The following is a 22,743-nucleotide window of genomic DNA, read 5'->3' as shown; positions in this document are numbered from 1 at the left end:
CAGTTGTGCGTTTCCCTCCAGAGAGGAGCCTTAGAAGTGGTGCCTCTGTTACCAAACTCTCCAACTCTCATGAGTCAACTGGAAACCAGAAGAGGGCCGAAGAAACCCCAAGGTGGGTTGAGAGACCAGAGACCGAAAGGCTGGGGGTGAAAAACCAAACCCCAAGGCAGAGTGAAAGACTAGGGACCCCAAAAGGGTGAGAGAAGCCAAACCCCAAGGCAGGTAAGAGACCAAAGAACCCAAAGCAGGTTAAGATGAACCAAATTCCAAAATGGAGTAAGAGACCAGCAACCCCAAGGTGTGGTGAGAGAACAGTGACCCCAAGGCGGGGTGGAAAACCAGAGACTCCAAGGTGGGGCGATGGACCAGAGACCCCAAGGTGGGGTGAGAGAAACCAAACCCCCAAGGCGGAATAAGAGACCGGGGACCAGAGGTCAGTGTGAGAAAAAAAAACAAGGCAGGGTGAGAGACCAGAGACCCCAAGGTTCACATCGCCACCAGGACTGCCTTATTTTTCATTTGATGGTTAACGCTTGTTCCCATCTTAGATTTAGGTTTAGAGTAGGCGTTTTTCCAACCTGCAAACAAAATTAATTGTTCAATCAACACCCCTGAACTGTGATCACTTGTGTCTGTCTTACTTGTTGCCACCATAAGTTCCGCACCTATGTTGTCAGTAGTGGGATCCGATCCGATTGATAATAGTTGGAGAACCCCTTTACTTGTAGAAAATCCCAACAGAGACAAACCCTATCAAAGCCCATTTGCCCTTTATGATGAGAAACCAATGGAGAGCATGACACTTCCCTTCCTGTCCTTGGAACAGAAAACAGGAGTCCAATTCTTTTCACTTATCTCTCTAATGCCATCACAGCTGTCCGAAAGAACATAGAGGGCAACACCTATTATCTTTTTTTGTCCTCAGGAGTAGTTACTACAGGGCAGGGCCAAAACCTTACATTTCCTTGCAAATCCGAATAAGATACCCTTTGGGTTGGTCCTTTTATATTTTGCCCTGTCAGGAGAAAAAAATAAAAATGCTACCTCTCTTCACTAACGAGGACGAAGTAACATTCATTCTCCTGAACCTTTCCTCAAAACCCATACAGATCGAAAGGGGAGATAGAGTTGGGGTCCTAGTGAACGAAACTCATTGGAAAACATCTGGAGAAAACCCATTGTACAAGACCTCAGGGAAATATTACTTAATAACACCTCAGGAGAAGCCGGAGGAAACCCTTCTAATCTCAGTACTCAATCATTTTTGTTCAAAGGAACAAATAGAGGAAGAGCAAGAGGGAGAGAAGGTGAGAACCCCAAATGTGGAGGTACCAGAGGAACCTTATATTAACCACGAGGAGCAAAACCTAGAGAAAAGTCATGGCACCAACATTATTTTTAGTCCCCTGAATAAGAACAAGGGAAGATCAACATCTACTGTATCTCTAAACTCTCTGGCTGAATCAGAAGCCTCGCAAGTTAGAAGCATGCCTATTTTGTGGTGAAAGAGGCCATGCAATAAAGATCTATCCTGAGGCTTTAGAAGAGGTGTTAATGGACGTCCAAAAACAGGAAAAGAGAGAAGAAAGAGAAAAGGAAGTAGGAGAACTTTTCAGACCATCTCCCACGCAAGCCATGATCAACCAGAAAGCGATTGAGAATCCTAACAATAACGAACCTGAGATTATGCTGGAAGACTTGGAACAATCGTCTAAGTGTTCCATGTTGGAATTCCCACATGAAAACCCATGGTCCAACCAGCATAGGGGAAGGGAATCCGAGGAACCTGAGGGTATTCTCCCCAGCAGAACCCGAGAATCCCTTATTCAGGTGACCAAGAAAGGACAGGTCCTCTCTTATCCCAACCGTGAAGGACGACGAACAGGGAAAAATTACTTGAATTGAAGAAAATAGTTAGAAATATCCATTTTTTTCCAAAACAAATTATGATTCAATACAAATTAATAAATTCCTTTATTCAGGAGCTTTACATTTTTTTCAACTCATTGAGGTATTGCCTGCATGACAGACAGAGAAAGTCTATGTTAAATAGAAAAAACAAAGAGTAGAGAGATTGATATCTCCGCTCCCATCATTAGACCACTGAATGCTTTTATTTTAGATGAATAAACAGTGAGAGCACTATAAAAGTCGTGGATGCCCTACCCAACAGTGTTTTGCCAGAGACCCCCACAGGTAATTACAGCAGTGAGCGAAGTGAAGTGAGTGGTTACGGGACTCCCCTACCCCTCCTAAAAATTAGACTAGCATTCAGTGCTAATAAATATCCCTTTTTTTCTTTTCTTGTAGTTAATGAGGAGGAGATTCCAATGAATACAAGTCATGATAACTTGTTCAGAAGTGATAAAATGTAAATCCCCTGAAGAAAGTTCACCACAAAGGGTTTTAAAATTGAAACATGTTGAGCATGAGAAGAGGGAGGAGAATCTATTAATGTAACTGTTCCCATCCTACCATATCTTGGTACCCAGACCCAAGGTTGGTAAACTAAGAGAAAAACTCACTTGTATATGTCTTTTAAGGTGTTTTATAATGTGAATGAATTTGCTGTTTTTAGGAATTTTGCATAATGTATTGGGATCACATTAGAAGTATTTATTAATTTGTATTAAATCATAATTTGTTTTTGAATAAAATTGATATTTCTAACTATTTTCTTAAATTCGAGTAGGAATTGGTAATTGCTTAATGTTTCTACATCTCGAGACCACAAGGTGCGCAGGTCTCTAACCCTCCTGCCTATTAACAAGAAAAAACGGGGTAGAATCACACCTGAATTTTCATGTTAAGAAAGACTATCATTCAGGTCTGCATAAGGTTTTTCTAAGAGACAATCATTTTCCAGAGAATTCAGCCCTGGGAAGCAGTACAATGCTCAGTTTAGCGAGTCAATTATGCAGTGTTGAAGATTTCCTAACAGGGAGCAAAGCCTCCCAAAGGCCACACTAAGGCAAGCAAGATGGCTGCCATGCCTCAAAGCCTGCCTCTGTCAAATAGGACTGACATGCCGCCTTAGAAAACCATCTTCAAGCAAGACCACTCAGCAAGCAGTAAACAGTACAAACTGCAGTGTATAAACAAATCTATGTGATCACTGCGCCGCCCGTAACTACGCCGACAAAAATGTTGACTCCAATTATGGTGCGGAGCAGTGATCAGATAGATCACTTTCGCCCGCATGCCCCGATCCGCATCCCCCCCAACTTACCTTTTCTGGCGGCGCACCGCCAAGAGCCTTGTATTCCTGCGGTGTCAGTTCCTCTCACTTACATGGGTTGATATTGACGCTGCAGGGTCCTTATTATTTAGTATTTATTTTGTTTACCACTGTATCCCTCACTTACCGTAATGGTTAGCTGGGGACACGCCCGCAAACCTTGACTCCTGTTAACGTGCCCAAGAGGAGCAGGGGACACCCCCACAACCACCTCTCCGCTTGGGCTCATTAATGGAAGTCGGAATTTTGTGAAAAAAGGAAAAGACGCATTATTATTATGAGTAAACCAGCCCTACAGCATGAGAAAGCACCTTTCCAGTAAGAGAGAAGACAGTCTGAGAAGTGAGACTGCTTTGAATCTCCCTTAACAGGAAAACACCTTGAGCCGAAACTGAAATGGATCCCCTTTGGGCCATACCTTAGCATGACGCCTCCTCGGAGCACTGTGCCGGTTCTCTGTGACAGTCAGCTCGTAAAATTCCTGGATATCTAGAAGCCAGGGACAAAAAGGGAGGGAAGAGAGTGAGACTGCGAAATGCAAGGAGCACTGTAAAGTGGCACAAACAAATGCACAGTGAAGATATACCAGCCCCCAAACCCCCCACAACAGTCACGGGAAATCAACAAGCAAACATGTCCACTGCGACTTTGATAACAGACACAGGCCATCTACACACGGTTGTATGTCAAAATCAAAACTTTGTTATTTTCACTACCTGATAATAAATGCCCCTTTTTTGATGACCTGACATTTATACATACTTGAATTTTTATTTTTATACATAGGGTGTTCTACCCCCTTACCCCTGTTCCATACCCACGCTCTCCATCCACTGCTCATCCCCGACCTTTTCCTATTATTTAAAAACATCACTTTTTTCCAGAAAAGATTTGAAGTGATGTTTGTCAAAGTAAATTACCACAGAGTCATTTACTTAGGCAAAACAATGTAAAACCGCAGAAACAACACAAACGCATACTGTAGCCTCTATAACACTCATAAGCTCTCAAGTACATTGAATGATTTTTTGACGGGACCTGTATAATGAGTTTTGAGGTTTGACTTTGCTTTTATTTGCAGCTGAGTAATTTATTCAACTTGCGACAAAACTCTTTTGCCGTTTATTTCTGTTTTTTCTTCTGTTCTTCCTATTAAATGGGGACGATCCGGTCATCACTACTTCTAACCTCTTGCTCTTTATTTTTCCATGCATAGCAATCGTCATCTAACCCTTAGTTATCCCACTCTGTCCCTCATTCCTGCTTGCCTTTAGTTTACCTGACCCTGCACCCCTCACTCCAAGCCCAACCCTTCCAACTAATCTTTCACTTTAAATTCACCTTTAACTGTGTTTATCATCATAGTTTTCATTAAGCAAAATTGTCATACTGGTAAATTCATCATAATATAAACTACGTATTTTATCCTTTATTAAATTTGTCCGAAAAAAAGTGTCATAACAATTCAACACGCCCACATACATTCTATTTCCAGCAGCAAAGAGGAACTGACATACACACACAGTTAAAGTGTCCCATACAACAATCGGGTGACACAAATCCACACCATGGGAGACGACTTTTGATTTTCTTGGGGGATGCCGGTATAGAGATTTTTAGGATGTCCCAAAAAAGTATCAGCACTTTAGCGCAGATGGCTTTTCCCAGGGGGGTGCCTGAACCCGAGAGCCCCCGTGTACTCGACGCCCCTGATCCAAACACACACAATAGAGTGAGGACCTGCTGACCAACACAGAGTGTACCGCTACAGCAGAGAGAAGGACTAGACCCAGCAGCCAAGTGAGGTGGTACCAACACACATGCTGCACACCCTATAGCATTGTCAAAAAACAGCAGAAACCCACAGTGGATTGCAGAAATATCAAAAACACTTATCTCTTTTAATGGGAAGAATGTGGAGTCGGTTATAACATTATGTTGTATTTTTGTTTCAAAGATGAAGTGGGCAGGTTAATGTTGACCGCAGAGTTACAGTGCACATAATATGTAACATAAACGTATATACATTTAATTTCCAATACTTCGAATTAATTACCATCAATGAACATTAAAATGATTTCTTTTAGAGAGACAACATCAAAGTGTACCTCTGAGCAGCCAAGAATTAAAATACCTCTTTGGGACTGCATAACAATAACACATACAACTTAATATGTGCTATGCTTTTGACCCAGCATTTAATCATTCAGATGCGCCATAAATCAAGAACTGGCAATGCCAAAAGTGTTGGCGGTCACCCACTGTCATGGGGATATCACTAGAAAAACCGGAAGAGAGATCATAATGACGGGCAACCCCCTTGTTCAACCAGAGTGCACAAGAGGAGAGCCCTTAGCATTCCTGTGAGATGGCTTTCATGTCTTGCATCTGTCATTACTGTGGTCCGTTCCTGTAATGAATGTTCATTGGAGGAAAACATCTAAATAATCTCACTTCTATGAGGTGACCTATGATCTATAAAGTGGTTTGTCACCTCATTCAAGCCACATTGCCTAGGTCCTTCAGATAATTAATTTCCATTAAAGGAAGGCCCATAGAAACACTGTCTGTGACGTGTGAGACTTGTGGATTGGAGGAACCTGACTGTTTCAGGCACCACCTTTCTGAAGCACCACATTTCTGCAACCATCCACAAAGGCCATCTTCCCATGTCTTAACACTCTGTAGAGTTAGTTTTGGCTCACACTATGTCGAACTAAAATTATAGCCACGCATAAACATACTACAGCATCAACAGCAGAGTCGGGTGAAACCCGCTCACCCACCCTTGAGCTCTCCACTCACAGTATCCCCTTCGGGAGAGGAAACATATCAAAAGAAATACTAAACCCCCAACACCACAGTTCAGAGATGCCAAGGCATACAAATACTGTACCATAGGAGCAGTCACGAGATAAAAGACAACCCATACTCTATATCCTCTAGAATTGAGTTATTTCCTTGATTTGAAGTTATGGTGAAGTTATGGTCATGGTTGGTGAGCAAATAGGATCTAATATCTGTCACAATAGACATTCATGATTTCCAGGAAGACCTTGTTATAGGTGTTGGACACTGTGGGATCTCCCACTTTGTTGTGTTAAGGTACCCATTCCTTGTGAGCGGAAACAGTGGGACTGGACTCTACTTTTATATTCATACACGTTTTGAGGGACCTAGTGCATCAGAAGAAAAACACAGACTCTCTAAGGACATGGGGGGTCATTACGAGTATGAGGTAGCCATGGTGCTATTAGCACCATGGCTACCCCCATACAGCATACCGGGTCCGGGTTCCCTGAATGGGGAAATACCGGGCCATTCCAACCTTGGAGGACCCGGTATTTCCCCATTCAGGGAACCCATCCCCATTCCCATTCGAGCCCCCATAGGGCTCAATGGGAATGGGGAGGGAGCTAACAATGGGCCCGTTAATAACGGGCGGGCCCATTGTTAGCTCCCTGGTCCTTTAGCGGCTCCCACTAAGGGCGCCTGGTAAAACCAGCCACCCTTAACGGTACCTGCTAAAGGACCTCATAATGCGGCGTTAAGGGGTTAACGGCACCGGCACCCTTACTGGCGCCATTAACCCCTTACCGGCAGCCTCGGAATGAGGCCCATGGTGTATGATAGTCTATTAAAGTATCATTATAAGGCCCAACGTTCCCTATCACTATGGGTGATCTCTACCTATCTTACTAAGGTGCTAGTTTGTCAGTCGTGAATGTCCAAAGAAATAAGTCAGCTGTTCAAAAGTATCCTAACTCGTCCTACCACTATGAACACAAACTTAGTTCAGGAGAATGACTCCCTTCTCCTGTGGGTACTCCCAGTACCAGTTGTGAGAGTTCCCTCTAATGCACAATCCGCAAATAGTCTCTTACGGATTCCTGGATCAGTCTCTTTAGTTCGTCAATTGGGCTACTGAGTTTTCTCCCTTCTTTGGGAATCCCTTTTGGGGATCTCTTATAAGATCTATATTCTTGGCTGTTGATCTCAGCAGATCCAATGAAGGTACTATTGCAGCGGTAGGCTTTCCCTCCTGGTTAATTACAGTTCAACTTATTTTGATCTATTTGACCTTGCATGTCTCTCAATTGCCTAGTTCTTCTAGAATCTTGCCCATATCTTTCTTTCTCTTTAGTATTGCATTATTTGTGTATAAAATATCGACTTGGTTTCCCCTTTTGCAAGGGTATCATTATCTCATCATTCAGCTTTTGAATAATCCTTTAACTTCTCTCACAACAAAAGTTAATTGGCTTCTTAGTTAACTCTGTCTCATATCTTCCTTTCTCTTGGGTATTTTATTCTTTTTGTATAGACTATTGACTTGGTTTCCCCTTTTCCCAGGGTATTACTATCTCGTTATTTAGCTTTTCAATAATCCTATCTCATCTTTCACAACATTTAGAGTTCATTGGCTTTTTAATTAATTCTGTTTCACATCTTCTACAGTGACAAGTAGTTTGAGCGGTATAAGAATTCCCTTGTGGCCTCCCATGCTTCCCTTTATCCCTGTTCACTTCGTTATATATAAGGACATAGTCGCCGGGAGCCCGCTGTAAGGGTGGAGAAGTAGAGGCGGAATTGAAGAGTGCCATGTTTATTGGCACACACCTTTATTGAATAGAAAATAAGGAAAGCATCTAACTGTCCTTAGAACTAAGAGGGTGGGGCGTGGCCAGCTGGCATGCCGAGCAGACGTGACTCTAGTGAGCTCTCCTGCCCGATTCGGAAATAATAGATCCTGTGCATAGCAGAATAAACAATTTGCATGGAAAACTAATCTCCAGATGCCCAGCTGACTAAGAGGCACATGCAGTGCGAAATTCAGCCCGAAAATAAGAAGATTGCCCCGCGGAACGGAGCGTGGCAAAAGCGAGGAGGAGCAGGCAATATAGCTCCGACGAGATCCAAATGTTGAAAAGACTGTGAGCTGATCGCCAACCGAAGACCGCAGCCCCAGAGGATCAGCCCGGCAATCAGCTGGTGGCCCAAAGGCGATTTGGAATAGCACCCGGAGCAGAGCCAAATGGTAAGAGTGCTGCAGCGCCGCAGGCAAAAACAAGATTGAAACCGTGCGGTACGCAGAATAGACACATAGTGGAAATAACATATACCAGATGGCGGATAATTAAAAAATACTCACGTGGAATGTACGTGGCCTCAATAGCTATGTCAAAAGGGTGAGAATAATTACCTACCTGCGCAGGAAAGCCATTCAAATCGCATTACTACAAGAAACCGATCTGACACCTGAAAGACAAACACACATACTCAGCAAATGAAGGGGAAAGGGATATATCTCAGCATACTCCAATTACGCAAGAGGGGTGCTTATATGGATAGCCCCATGAGTGCCACACTGTATACTGCATAGTCACTCAGACCCGGAAGGAAGGATTATACTACTACGATACATAGGAAAGGGTTCTGCATAATTAACACATATGCATCTAATCAAAACGCAGCAAAATGTTATCGCTCATTGTATCCTATCCTGTCACCGTATAGAGGAGCCCACTAGATTTGGGGAGGAGACTTCAATTGCGTGCTGAACCCTCCCCTAGATCAATCAGATTGTTCACAGAAACCTCCCCCACCCTCATACAAAGCTCTACAAATGATGGCACGGGATTTAAAACTGCAAGAGATATGGAGATGGCTAAACATGAATAAGCAGGAATTTTCATACTACTCATGTGTACATTAGATATACACGAGTATCGACTATGTATTTACAGGGCAGGAGCCTGTACGGAAAGTAGTAGAAGCCACATACGAAGGCAGGAGCCTATCTGACCACTCCCCCATGATAATACAATGGCCCTTGCAGATTGCCCAGCACCTATCCCCACGTGGAGGCTACATGTAGAATCATTAAGCGATGAAAGCTTCAGAGAAGACCTGAGACTCCAATCAGAACAATTCTTAGAAAACAACTTAGGAAGCTTGGCGAATACACGCACTGTATGGGAGGCTTATAAGGTTGTCATACGAGGAGCGGAAAAAGCCTCTGCAGGAGGAGTCCGAAAAGACTTGGAGAACCAAATATCATGAGTAGAAGCTGAAATTAAAGAACTTGAGAGGTCGGACACACCGGGGGAGGACAAAGAACACACCCTCATAACACTGTGGCAAAAATGCATAGAACATTGGGAAAGACTAGGCGATTTTAGTTTAGCAAAATACACGGAAAAAATACATGGCTAGGGCGATAAACCTGGCAGACTCCTAGCCTGGCTAGTCCAGAGCACAGACACCAAGGAGGAAGCAACAGAGATAGCAGATGAATGTGGGCACATATGGCGATCTCAAACAGAGATCAATCACGCCTTCAGAGATTTGTACAGTAAACTATACGAGGATAACAGGCAATCCAAAAAAGTCTGAAATAACAGAAACCCTGGAGGATGTACAGCTGCCTACATTAACCACGGAACAACAAAAAATGCTGGACAGCCCCCTTACTCTAGAAGAGATATAAGATGTCATTACTTCACTACCCACTGGGAAAACACCAAGTGGCGATGGGCTCCCGCCCGAATTCTACAAAGAATACTCTGATCTATTGGCCCCACAGTTATTACAAGTCCTACATGAAGCATATGAAACGGGTGCCCTCCCAGGGTCTATGGAACAAGCTCTAATACTACCAATCCTAAAACCAGGCAAATACAAGAGACTATGTGAATCCTATCAGCCAATTTCAAAGATGAATCAAGATACCAAGATCCTTACAGGAGTACTAGCCGAACGGCTCAAGAGAGCACTCACCACACTAGTCCATCCAGTCCAGACGGGATACATCCCAAATAGAGCCACACCATCAAACCTGAGAAGACTCCAGGCGTTTATAGACAGAATGCAAGAGAGACTGGAAGGCTGCACGGTAGCAGCTTTAGACGCCATCAAGGCATTCGATTCCGTGCGATGGGAGTGGTTGTTCGCTGCACTGGAACACTACGGAATAGGACAAGGTTTCATGAGATGGATACGTATCCTATATAAGAAGCCTTCAGCGAGAGTCCGCACAGGCAAACATATCTCAGACCCGTTCCCGAACCGCAGGGGCATCAAGCAAGGCTGCCCACTATCGCCACTCCTATACATTCTGCCACTGGAACCCTTAGCGATCTACATGAGAGAGGCATTCGCCCACACCGGACTGCACATAGATGGAACCACACATGTCATATCCCTCTACACAGATGACATCCTGCTGTAAATGGAGCGACCAGAAGACATCCTGGGAGAGTACCTATAAGTACTTGACAATTTTGCACGACTATCAGGAATTTCCATCAGCAAAACCAAATCCTGTCTGTGCCCCCTAGTGAGCTGGGCAGGCAAACCGGAAAGCCAGCTTCCTTGCCTCGAACTCAAGTGGAACCCGCATACGTTCTGTTATTTAGGTTTAAACATATGCCACAACATAGAAAACACCCACAAAACCAACACGTTGAGGGCGAAGACAGGCCTAGAAGCATCCATAAAATTCTGGGAGAAACTCCCTCTGTCAGTAATGGGGCGGATATCACTGATAAAAAAATGATAGCCCTTCGGAGACTCCTATACCACTTCATAAACGTACAGTATCTCATACCAAAAGCGTTCTTCAAGGATCTTGCCTCAACACTAAGCAGCTTCATATGGGGTAAAGGCCGGAAAACTGTAGCCATAGATGCACTATGTAAAGACTATGCAGAAGCTGGAGTGCGCCTCCCACACTTTGAACTATACTTTCTGGCAGGTAAACTTCAACATGTAGTCAGTTGGCTAGCCGACACAATGACAGTAGAACATGCTCTCCTAAGCGATACCTTGACCCCATTCTTCCTCAAGGAAGTATTGTGGCTGGAGAAGAATAGAATTACGCAGCCTATAACGTTCCTGCAACTGGGATGACAAGTGTGGAACAGGACGAAGAGAATGCTGAAAGTAGATGAACCATACTCTTCCCCAGATACCACTGGCACCACTGAGTGATACCAATACAGAACATCTCAAACAAAGCAGGACCCACTGGGAGACGAAGGTACTGATCACAACAGGAGACCTAGCCATGACAAGGACAATATTGGAATTCCAAGACATGATTGAATCCCATGGAATAAACAGAGGCCAGTATATAACATACGCAAGACTCACTAAACAGTTGAAGACCAAATGGCCATCTCCAACAGCCTTACAGACCGAAAATCCTGTATTGAGCACGTTATACGACGCAACTGAAGGTGGGCATATAGTGTCCAGATTGTACCAAACGCTGATAGAAGAAGTACCCACAGATGCGAACAAAGGAAACGATAACAGGAAGAACAATCACTGATAGTGAATGGATCAGAGCGAAACTATACCCCAAGAAGATATCCAGAAATACCAGATTGAAACAACTACAATTCTACATATTCTGACTTGGAGTCAGATACGCTTGGAGAGCGTATCTGACTCCAAGGAAGATATTATGCTTCCCCAGAGCAAATATGCAACATTGCCCGAAATGCGAAGAAGAAAACGCAGATCTAGGACACATGTTCTGGCATTGCCCAATGATCCAGAAGTTCTGGCGAGGAATAGAGTTACAACTACGTGAGAATGGGGTTAAAGGCCGAGACTGGATCATTGAAGCATGCCTCCTAGGACTATACAGTTACCCGAACAAAAACAGAGCAATGAAAAAGATGTTAGACTTAGCGTGGGCGTGGCCAAACGTGGGATTGCGATGATGTGGAAAGCCAAAGATGGACCAAGCATGGAAACATGGTGGAAAGACCTGTAAAGGTTGGACCATGGCAGAAACAGCAGTTTGGTATGAAGAGCTGAGATGGGGTACGAGAGAAACCCCCACATATATCATATCATGGAATGCAATTGTACAAGGGCTATTCACCTCACCAGACGATAAGCCCCCCTGAAATATACCACCTAACAAGCTCATCCTGAAAGCAACAAGCATAAAATACCTGAGAAGCACACACCACCAAAGATCGTCAACATGCATCATCTCCGAGAACCCTTGACCTAGGAACCTGCAATATTAAGAACTATGACCCAGTGACAAGTTACCGTTTGAAGTTGGTGTTAGGGAGGGCAGGGAATGAGGGAGAGCGATGAGAACCTAACAAAAGACAGAGAGACATGCTAAAACCATGTATGTTATACTAACTATGTAAAACTCAATAAAACATGTTTAAAAGAACAAAGAGGGGTTTCTCTGCCTTAACCAAAACTAATGAGAACTTCAGAATGTCTGTCAAAATGAAATAGTCTACTTCCCTATGTCCCAAACCTATTTCCGTTACTTACACTTCAAAAGAAACCTAAAAAGTAACCTACACCCTGGTTATAACAGGATGACTCCCTTCTGCAGGATTTTTCAGGCAGTTCATTAATGAGGCTGAAAACACCCTAGTCGTCACTAGGCTTTTCTGTGTTGTTCCCCACAAATCGCGAGTAGGTCTCCATCTTCCTAGACCCCCTGTTCATGTGGTTTGTCAAACATTCCAAGTTCCAAAACAAGATTGGGAAGGTATCTCCCTTCCCCAAGTATTATTATTGCTCAGCTTTCTGCCAAAGGATATGGCTTCCTCTGGTCTTTTTATTACTTGTGCCAAGGGATCGTCTCCTCGACCAGCTACACCTCCTCAGAGGTATCCTTCGTTTCCTCTCCTTCCCCCCCTCTGCTTCCCCCAGAAGCTCACTGTCTCTAGAGCCCTGGTTCTCTCGAAGCTGGACTACTGTAACAGCCTCTATCTAAATCTGCCCGCATCTACACTCCGCCCTTTGCAACTCATCCAGAACAGGACTGCGAGACTTGTCCTTGGCCTCAAGCCCAGGGACCGTATCTCTCCAGGACTGAAATCACTACACTGGCTCGCAGTGACAGCGAGGATCAAGTACAAAACCCTCTGCATTGTCCACAAGGCCGTCTGGGGCCTTGGGCCAAAATACCTTCAATTCTCTCTTCCTAAATATCTTCCTTCTTGAGCTCTTCGCTCATCCGCCTCCAACTCCCTCAGGGTCAGCCGCTTCTCCAAACAACGAGTTGGGGGCAAATCTCTCTCATCTGCAGGGGCCTCCCTCTGGAACAGCCTTCCTGCCTCCCTGAAACTTGAGGAGAACCATCTCCGGTTCCGGAAGCACCTCAAAACCTTCCTCTTTGCCTCCGCTTTCTCTCCCCCTCTCCCCTGCTAATACTACTGAAACTGCACTGAAACTGCAATCTGCAACTGGACCACTTACCGTTCTCGGTCCTTGGCCCAGCCACTCTCCCCTGCACTGCCTCCCCGGCAACCCCTGCACTGCGGGACTGTGTCTGTATCCCTGCAGCCCCCCTTCCCAGCACTTGTCTGCACTTACCTCGCACTTGCCACCAGCTGGCCCTTGTTATTTATCCTGTATGCTGTATGCTAATAACCCTGTACTGCACTTTCCCCTCTCCCTTTCCCCCATGCACTTTTCCCTTCCCCTCTTCCCTTGCACTTGCGCGATCTGAATGACACCTGGCCTAGTAGGATCGTTGTCTGTCTCCCCTTGTTCCCCCCCCCCGCCTCGTCGCACCTTGAAACACTTGTGTATAGGCGTGTTACAAATGCCATATCATATCATCATATCATATCATCATATCATATCATATCTTCACTTGGACTTCTCGTGACTTGTGCCAAAGTATCTCTTTCTCTTCCCCTGGACTTCTTGTGCCTTATGCCAAAGGATCACTTTCTCTTACCCTGGACTTCTTGTGTCTTATGCCAAAGGATCTATTTCTCTTCCTCTGGATGTCTCGTCTCGTCATGTGGGTCCCAGACCCCCTTCTCATCTCTATAATGTGTATTACTTAAGCACGGTTCACTAACCTGCCAGGCATTATCTTGCATGTACAACTCTATTGGTTTATCAAGGTCCGGGTGCCAGAACCCTTTCTCAGCTTTATAGTGTCTCTTCACTAGACCTGGTTCACTATCCCGCCAGGCCTCTCTTCGAGTCTCTTTGGGGTGCTCTCACCAACTGTGTTCTCAACTGGTCTCTCTCTTTGGTCCCACTAGGATGAGGAAGATGATTCTGCACTTCCTCCCAACTACAGAATCTGGGTTCTCCCAGTGCCTTCCCGGTCCCACTCTGCATACCTTTCCACTTGGTCCGCGAGGGTACCGGTCCTCGCCAACGTCAGTAAACTTCTGTGGCTTCCACTGGACTCTCGCGGACTTCCTTCAGCTTTCGGCATCTCCACCATGCTGGTTACTCCCTGCATGTCGGGTCTCACATGGACCACTCAGGTGGCTGCCTTTCTGCCACAGGACATCGGGTTCCCTAGCTTACAGTAAGTCGTGGATATGATATGATAGGTTATTTATAACGTGCTTAATACCCAGAGGTTTCTAAGCGCGGAACCAGGGATTGAACCTGTGTTGCTCTGTGTCATTTTGCTTCCAAGGCGAGCACGTTGCCGCTGAGCTATCCTCCCGAGATCTTCTCCGCCGTCTCGTTCCCCACCTTCCTACTCCAGGCATTCAGGCCTGCGTGGGGCATCTTTCCCCAGCGCGATGCTCCTCTGGGGCATGACTGACATTGAGGAGATTTCTTCGCTAGTTTCTATGGCAGATTGACTGTCTAGCTTCAAATAGCTAGCATGTATGTATTGCTTCTGCGTAGGGCTCTTCATCGCCTTGTTCTTCCTTGGGTCAGTACCTTTGGAGTCATCCACACGTACACTTCCCTCACTCTTCCCCGTTACAGTATCATCTGTCTGATATACATAGCTGCTATGTATGTGGAAATTCGTAGAAGAAAGACGAGACAGAGAGGGGCTGGGTGCTTGAGCCCTGTTCATGTGGTTGGGATAAGGGGGATCATGTCTGGCTGCATGATGGTGTACCTACCGCGTTCTCTCTTGATAGTTCTCACTTCTCCCACAGAGGAGGGACTATCGGGTAGCAGTCTCACCTCCCTGGGCCCATGAGAAGGATTCTTCTCCTGGGGAGGAGTGACGATATTGTGGGATTCTGCACATATCCTTCCCCTAATGTCGCTGGCTTCCTCATCTTCTAAGGGAAATCCGGATAGAAAATAAACATTTCCTTGATCCTTTCCCTTTCTGTGTTCAACAGAGAAATAAAAGTGTTGAAGATCGAGGAACCAGCACATCACACAGGGGTATTTGTCTTTCCAGATGCTTAATCAAGTAGGGGGGCATGGTCGTATTTAATTGGAACCGCCTACCCGTAAGATAATATTTGGTTGTCCTATTGCCCATTTGATGGCTAAAAGCTATAACTCAATAGCAGCATAATTACATCCTTAGGGAATAGTTTTCGGGAAATATGGAAGTACCGGATACTCAATGCCTTCATATTCCTGTAACACTACTGCTCCAAGTTCTACCTTTGAAGCGTGTGTCTGTAGAAGGAACTCGTTCTCGAAAATTAGGCACTTTTAGACAGGTTTGTTAGACAAAATGGCTTTTAGGGTGTTAAAGAAAGCCTGATCTTCCTTTTGCCATTTTAGCTTTTGGGGGTCAGTGTTCTTTAGTTTATCTGTTAAAAGGGCCGTGATGGTGGAATAGTTTGGGATAAACCTTCTGTGGTACCTCACTAATCTTAGAAAGGCTCTTAAATCTCTCTTTGTTTTCTGTACTGGAGTTTCCTGGGCTGCCTACACTTTTTTGTTTGCGGTTGGACTAAGCCGTTTCCTACAAAGAACCCTAGATAATGTACTACAGACTGGGCGAAATGGCACTTTTTGGGGTTCGCTGTGAGACCAGCTTGTCTCAATGCCTGAATTCCCTTATGTAGGTGGACAATATATTATCCACAAGTTTCACTGCGGATAACAATATCGCCCAAGTAGAGTGATGAATCTGTGGTGATCATCCCAGAAACCCTGGTCTAGACCCCTTCTTATCTGACCACGGAAAGGCAGCTGCTACCCAATCCTGACCTAGGCGGTGGTATTAGATGAGAGGATCACATCGGAGGAGATTCAGGTCAGGAAGAATGGGAGAACATTCTGAATAAGTACCCTAATGATCATAATGTTTTGATGGCTTATTGTGGATTTGAAGATTCTTAGGTTAAAACAACTCAGAACATTTTGGACTTCAAGTCCTATAATGCTCTTAGTACTGACACGAGGAAGAGGGATGGAGAGTTACCAAACGGTTTAGTTGTTGTAACCACCCACACCTGAGCGGGACCTTTAAAAATTTAAAGGCCCTTCAGGTGCAGTTTAATGATAAGCAGTGGAAACCATGAGAGCAGTGTGAGCTGTGTGCGCAGCTTGAGCAGCAGCAGTAGAAAATGGAAGCGGGACCGACACGTCAGCAGTGGGACACCGTAAAGAGCAAGCAGCGAAGGTCGGAACCCCAGGCAGATGCAGAGGACGTGCAGCGGGAAGCGCTGTGTGGGTCAGCTATCCCAGAGGAGAGAGAGGCTCTCTGTGACCTGCATCTTGCTTCAATAAACTGTTGTCACTAAAGTACGTTTGGAGCTGCGAGTGCTCCAGTGACAGCCATTGTGAGCAGAGGAAGGCGAGCCGGAGCTGTCAAATGTCGGCGAGAGCCTGACTTGTAAGGAAGAAGAAGCAGCGAGTCCACAGGAGCCACCAAGACAAGCCAGTAAGTTGGCCTATTAGAGGTAACACTCTCCAATATAGACCGCTGGGTACAAGGACACATTTTGAATTCTGAACCAGTAAATTAAAGTGAGCCGGAGAATATTGTAACCAGTATTGTCAAAGCCAAGAGGGGACAATAACTAAACAAAGCGAATGTACTCTCCCACGAGGGAGCCAGCGAGTAGGTGAATATTATAACAAGTATTGCCAAAGCCAAGAGGAGGCAATAACTAAGGAAAGTTAATGTAATCTTCCAAGAAGGAAATGGTGAATAAGAGAACACTGTAACCAGTAACACCGAAGCAAACAGGACACAATAAAAGAGCAAAAGGGATATAATTTCCTTAATGGGGGACATCCAACAAAGGGATTCTATAAGCTAGATTGCCACCAGTCAAGAGGTTTTATAAAAAAAAAAATCAGAAACGAGAGGACAAAAGTCCTCCTTGTAGAAAGGGTCAAGGGGGAGAGGAGCATATCCTGGATTGCCTAAAGCAAACTGATACACATGAGAAGTATTCTCCTTTTGTACTGTATACCTTGTGAAGAATCTGATGGGATTCTCCCCAGAAACCTGGTCTGGGAAACTAGACCAGGAGGACTGGGAGGAACCCCTTTTTAACTTTCCTCGTAATACCTCCCGTTTTTTATGGCTTTTTGCCAAACTACAGAAGTAGAAAAACCTGACTTTGAGGAAGTAGTCTAAATGTCCCAGAATCCTATGGGGACTGTGAAGGCTTCAGGAAGCAGAAACAGACAACTGAGTAAAACTTGGGTCACAAACCTTTTTTCAAATAAAAAGAAGGTTGGGAAAATGCCTACATTGCCCTATGCTAAGGTGGGATTTCCCTTCCTAACTGAAACTAAGGAGAGTCTTTGTCAGGAAGTCCAAGGCAAATGTCTGTCTGTTTCCAAATCATATACTTGCCTTCACAATTACTTTAATACATTGTGTAGGGATGTCAGCATTCAAATGAGAAGTGTTCAAATAAAGGTTCAGAGCTTCTTCCAACTCGTGGTTGGAAAAGGGGTTTTCCCTTCCCCAAGATTCAGGATGGTTCACTTTATCAAAAAGAGGGGTTACCTTCCCCATGCTTTCAAGTCTCTCAATGTTCCAAAAACCAACACAATTCTTTAGGATACTACTCAACTTCTGGTAGTTTTGCATTTTCTGAATTTCACCAATATCACTAAAGTTCAGTTCAAGTATGTCAGATCACCCAAGTTTCTCCTTGACAGTCGCACACAAGCTTATGGGTGATTTACGTGGCTTTTCCTTTCGGTGGGTGTATTGCTTCTTCTTCACAGTTACACTGCCATTGTTCCAGCTTCACAGAGACTTGCTTTGCCACAATTCACTTGTTATACTTTCAGATATTCCTTAAAGCTTTTGCCACTGCTTATTCTTTCAGTTTGCACAGTTTGCACAGTTTTTTATATTCATATGGCCCTTGCCAATGCTTGTTTTCTTCAGTTTATATACTTCACAGTCCCTTTGTATCAGGGGACATCACCAGCTGCTTGCAATTCAAATCGTATTTAATCACACTTGCTTTCTTTTGGTTAGATTTTCAAAACATAAGGCTTCATTTCATTTCATTCAAGTACATTGCCTAACTTCCCATCAAATTTCCAGTTTACTCTCCTGCTGGGAATGTGCACCCTGCCCATGGGCGTTTTCATACTTTTCAAATGCTTCAATTTCTCCTGCCCTTCTTGGCCTGTTTCGATTTCATCGGGTTCACAGTTCGGTATTAACAAATCCTTCTATTCAATGTTCACAGCCTTTAAGTTATAGCCTTCAAGGTATCGTATTGTCAGAAGTTTTTCTTTTAAGCTAAACGGTCCCTTGCTATCTTGTGAGCGATCCAACCTGCACAGACCATGCAGTTTAGCCCACAGCTTCCCTGAGTCATTCAAACTCCACTGGCTCACCAGGTACGCTGTCTCCGGGTACTGCTCTCTGCGTCGGCAGGCTCTCTGTGGCTGTCGCTGCACCTCGGCGCACCTTGGTTCCAGGATCTCTGCTGCCTTGGCTGAACAGAGAAGGAGTCCCTCCGACTTCTGGAGGGGTGCAGACCAGTTCTGCCACATGAGACCTTTCCCGCTTCTGCTGCAACGTCTCTGCAGCTCCTGGACGCTTCGGGCACGCGTCTTTCCTGGTCTCACCTCCGGCTTCTCCTGCAAGTGTTCCAGATGCAATCTCATCAGCTCCACCTGAGCGGGCCATTTATACTGCCCTCCAGGCCTCAGGTGTAGGCAATGTTGCTCTACTAGTAACGGTCATGGTACTCGGCATCTCTCTTCCTCGTCCCAGTACCAGAGTGGTATTAATGCATGTCTGTCTTAATAAAAAGGGGATGTATAACTCTGGGTTGTCTCTTCCTCGTCTCAGTACCTAACTGGTGTATATTAGGAGAGTGTTTTCTGGAATAATAGGGTAGAGCTTGATAATACCCTATAGAGGTTGGGGGATGTTTGAATCCTTGTGAAAGGGAAATGTGGGATACCGTGTCTCACGTGCCCCATCCCCACTCCCCAGGTCTCCTCCACCCAGGTGATCCTCCCTTGCATATCCACCTCCAGGCTCAGGATCCAAAAGCGACAGCCTCCTGGGAAGAGGATACATTGGGGAAAGAATTGAGGATTCCCTCAGATAGGATTGAGACGAGGAAGAGGGCTGATGAGGAATGTAGATGTAGAAGACAGGATTAACAAGGGTCAGGCAATACACATTAATGGTATACACCTGAAACCAATTGCCCCACCTATGAGACATAAAAGGCTGCAGCAGGAGAGGGAAGGGAAAAGGAGCTAGAGCAGGAAGGCTGGTAGTAGTAGCAGGAGTAGAAGAGCACAAAGCTGGCAATTCATGAGGAAGTGTGATGCCGGAAAGGATGCCGTAGCATGGAGACAGCAGATTTCACCTGCAAGTTCTGAGAGGGTCCTGTGTTCTCAAACCCTGCATGGCTGCACTGAGAAAGACGTACTGAGAGTGAAGGTTTTCCCAGGTGTGCCTAGTGGGTGTAACTGCAGAGCCGTGAACGTGCTGACGCCCGAGGCCCACAGCAGAAAGCAAGCCGAGTGATGGAGGAGTGAAGGAGACACCCAATTGTCATGGCCAGACCCGTGACACCCGTGCTGCAGAAGGGTGTGGGTCCCAAATGCCCCCAAAGCCCTAGTACAAGTAGAAGAAGTCAGGAAGATGAAGCAGCCCGCAACCGCAGTGTTCCTGGAGCCGATCAGAGAAGCTTGGTGTTCAGGTTCAATCAGAAAACCTTGCTGGTAACTGTTACCAGATCTAAAGTGACTCACGTAAGAGTGGAAGCGAGTATAAACTGTTTGTCGTTGTGAAAAGTATTGCTAGCAATGGAGATGTATCACGCACACTTATAGTGAAAGACGTAATGTTCGTAAGAAGAAAAGCATATCATTTTCCATTGTTGCACAATTACTGGTGCTGGAGTGGTCACATGTCCCTAATTAAAGAGGAAACACTTGCTAAAACATTCCGAAAACTCTAACGTTGACTTTCACAATTGATACAAGTACATACAGCACCAAAAGAATGTCGCGTGTGGCCAATTGTGAATCCCAGCAGGAGTTAAAAGCATCTCTGTGATATTATGGGGAATACAATCACTTGCAGTTCTTTAAGTTTAAAGATCTACCTGAGTGGTTGTGTGTCTCTAAATCTGTTTTTCTTTTGAAGACTGAACCTTGTAATATTAAGCCCAGGTGGATAAGCCTGTTTTGCTGTTTTGTGCTTCATTACCTGCTGTGCCCACCTGGGAGCCGTTGTTTCTGCAAGGCCACGACCTGCTGTGGCAGCGCAAGCACCAGCTTTAAAAGGGAAGCATTTCACCTTACTTTAACTGAAACAGCTGTCCGTTTGTATACACTATTAAGGGTCTTTTCATCATTGTTTTAGGCAACAAATGTCTTGCTTCACATACAAATGTGTTCTTCACGACTCTGGACCCACGGTATGTTGCAACGTCCCACATGGACATTATCACTATAAGCGAAAACCACACTCTTCTTTTTCTCTTTTTTACAACAATGATGCACATCTAGCTCATACTAATTTTGATTTTCCTTCTATTTTATTTTGGATCATTATTGTTTTTTCTCACTGGCTTCAACCATTTACTGAACACTGGTATGTTATTCTTTTTTCTCATGTTCTTTATTATGTTTGGGATGTTCTATTTTTTGCCCATGGTTTCTTATTTGAATATATGAACTTATTATTCTGTGATGAATGTACAGCCTTGATAACGATCGGAAAGGTCGAAACACGTGTCGGCTGTTCTGTGACCAATAAATTGGGATTTGAAGCCACATCAATACGCTGTTTTATGGACTTTCAATGAGAACTTTGGGATCTGCGCACTGAGTTAACCTTCCTTGTTCAACTTTCTACTCGAAGAATAGATGACATTTCTCGAAGAAGTATTTAAGATATTCCTGTGAAGGAATGAAGCGTTCTGCATCCAAATTGTAAGTCCGGAAAAATGCAACTGAGGCCAACGTGCACTGAGCGTGCTACATATACCTTCGGTGACATCTATATCGAGACGCAGGCCTCCGAGGGACATTGGGTGGACAGGCATTGACGCACAGCACACCCTGCTGAAATTGCTTTGGCAAAGCAGCAAGCTGGATCTTGAAAATATCAAAAATAAGGAATATGTGGGAGGACACAATACATTTGAAATCTGCAATTATTGGCAGAAGATTTTGGGTTAGCGACCCGACAGAGTGAGGCTGTGAATGTACTGGTGCCCGTGGATTGTGCATGTGGAGTAACTTGTATTTTAGGGCACTCTCTGGAGGGGTTACAAATCCGCAACGAAAAGGCCTAGGTAACTAGCATGGGAATGCAAACTATAGGGGAAAGCATCAGTGAAAAGTTGAACTCGACCTCTGAGTTGATGAAAGGGTCTCTCAGCTGTGGATGAAAAGGTAACTCTGGTGTTGATTTGAAGGGATTGATGTGTGAGGTTGGGAAGCTCAAGGAATTGGTGGTCAATTTGACCAACATATCCAAAACCCAGGGGGAACAGCGATCCAGGCTGTATAATGAATGTGCTCATTCACCCCTTAAACCACCAGTCAGCCTGGTTGGGCGGGCTGTGCATTTAGAAGGGGTGAAAAGAACTCCTTCAAGCTGTTATACAAATAAGGCAATCAGTACATAAGGTTTAACAGACATTATCCACAGACACAAGTCTAACCATTCTCCAGGAAGTACTGGTAACGGCAGATGTAACTACCCTCCACACTTAAATCTATCTGTCTCCACGACTGCAGGGTGCAATTTAGAAGGGAGAAAATGGAAGCCTCTGTTTACATGTGTAATGTCCCATAATTAAGATCTGGGGCTTAGGAGAACAGGGAGATGCTAACCAATAAAAGCATTCACTGGGTACACCCCATTAGAGGGAGTACCTCAGTGATAAGGGAGGACATTGCCATGTGTAAAAGAGGGACTATGCTTAACGGCCTGTACAATTTTATTAAACTGATATTCAAAGATAAGCAACTAATAGAGAGCCTTTTGGCTATTGATGCAAGATCCTATCCCCCCTCCTGGTGTCAGGTCCTGTACCTGTGTCCGCGGAAGCTGCTGAGCTCTCACAATCCCCCCAAGCCGTGGAGTCAGCTACTGGATTTAACAGCAGAAATCTCCACAACTCAGAGGGAAAGGGGGAAGTGGAGAAAATAACAAAGACACAGGTAACTCCTTTTGTAGTCGAGAACCTGTAGAGGAAATAAACAAATTTCATTAAAATCTCATTTACAATTATCTTTCTCATAAATTTCCCCTTAATGTTAAAGAAATACCTGTAAAGCCTCCCTCAAGAGCTGAGAGACTTGTTATG

The 22,743-nt window shown here is 44.7% G+C and overlaps 1 protein-coding gene across 1 annotated transcript in view; it reads right to left on the bottom strand.

Annotated features, from left to right (window-relative positions):
• The window catches only part of DLG4 (discs large MAGUK scaffold protein 4), a 1,400,174-nt gene that overhangs the window by 1,186,872 nt on the left and 190,559 nt on the right, over positions 1-22,743 (bottom strand). Inside the window, exon 3 of the mRNA XM_069645917.1 lies at positions 3,657-3,727. Coding sequence (XP_069502018.1) covers positions 3,657-3,727 — 71 coding nt within the window. The remainder of the gene's footprint in view (positions 1-3,656; positions 3,728-22,743) is intronic.

The sequence above is a fragment of the Ambystoma mexicanum genome, chromosome 1p (assembly GCF_040938575.1).
Source record: "Ambystoma mexicanum isolate Mex_15411 chromosome 1p, UKY_AmexF1_1, whole genome shotgun sequence".
In the NCBI taxonomy this organism is placed as follows: Eukaryota; Metazoa; Chordata; class Amphibia; order Caudata; family Ambystomatidae; genus Ambystoma; species Ambystoma mexicanum.
This window is presented reverse-complemented; position numbering and strand designations above follow the sequence as displayed.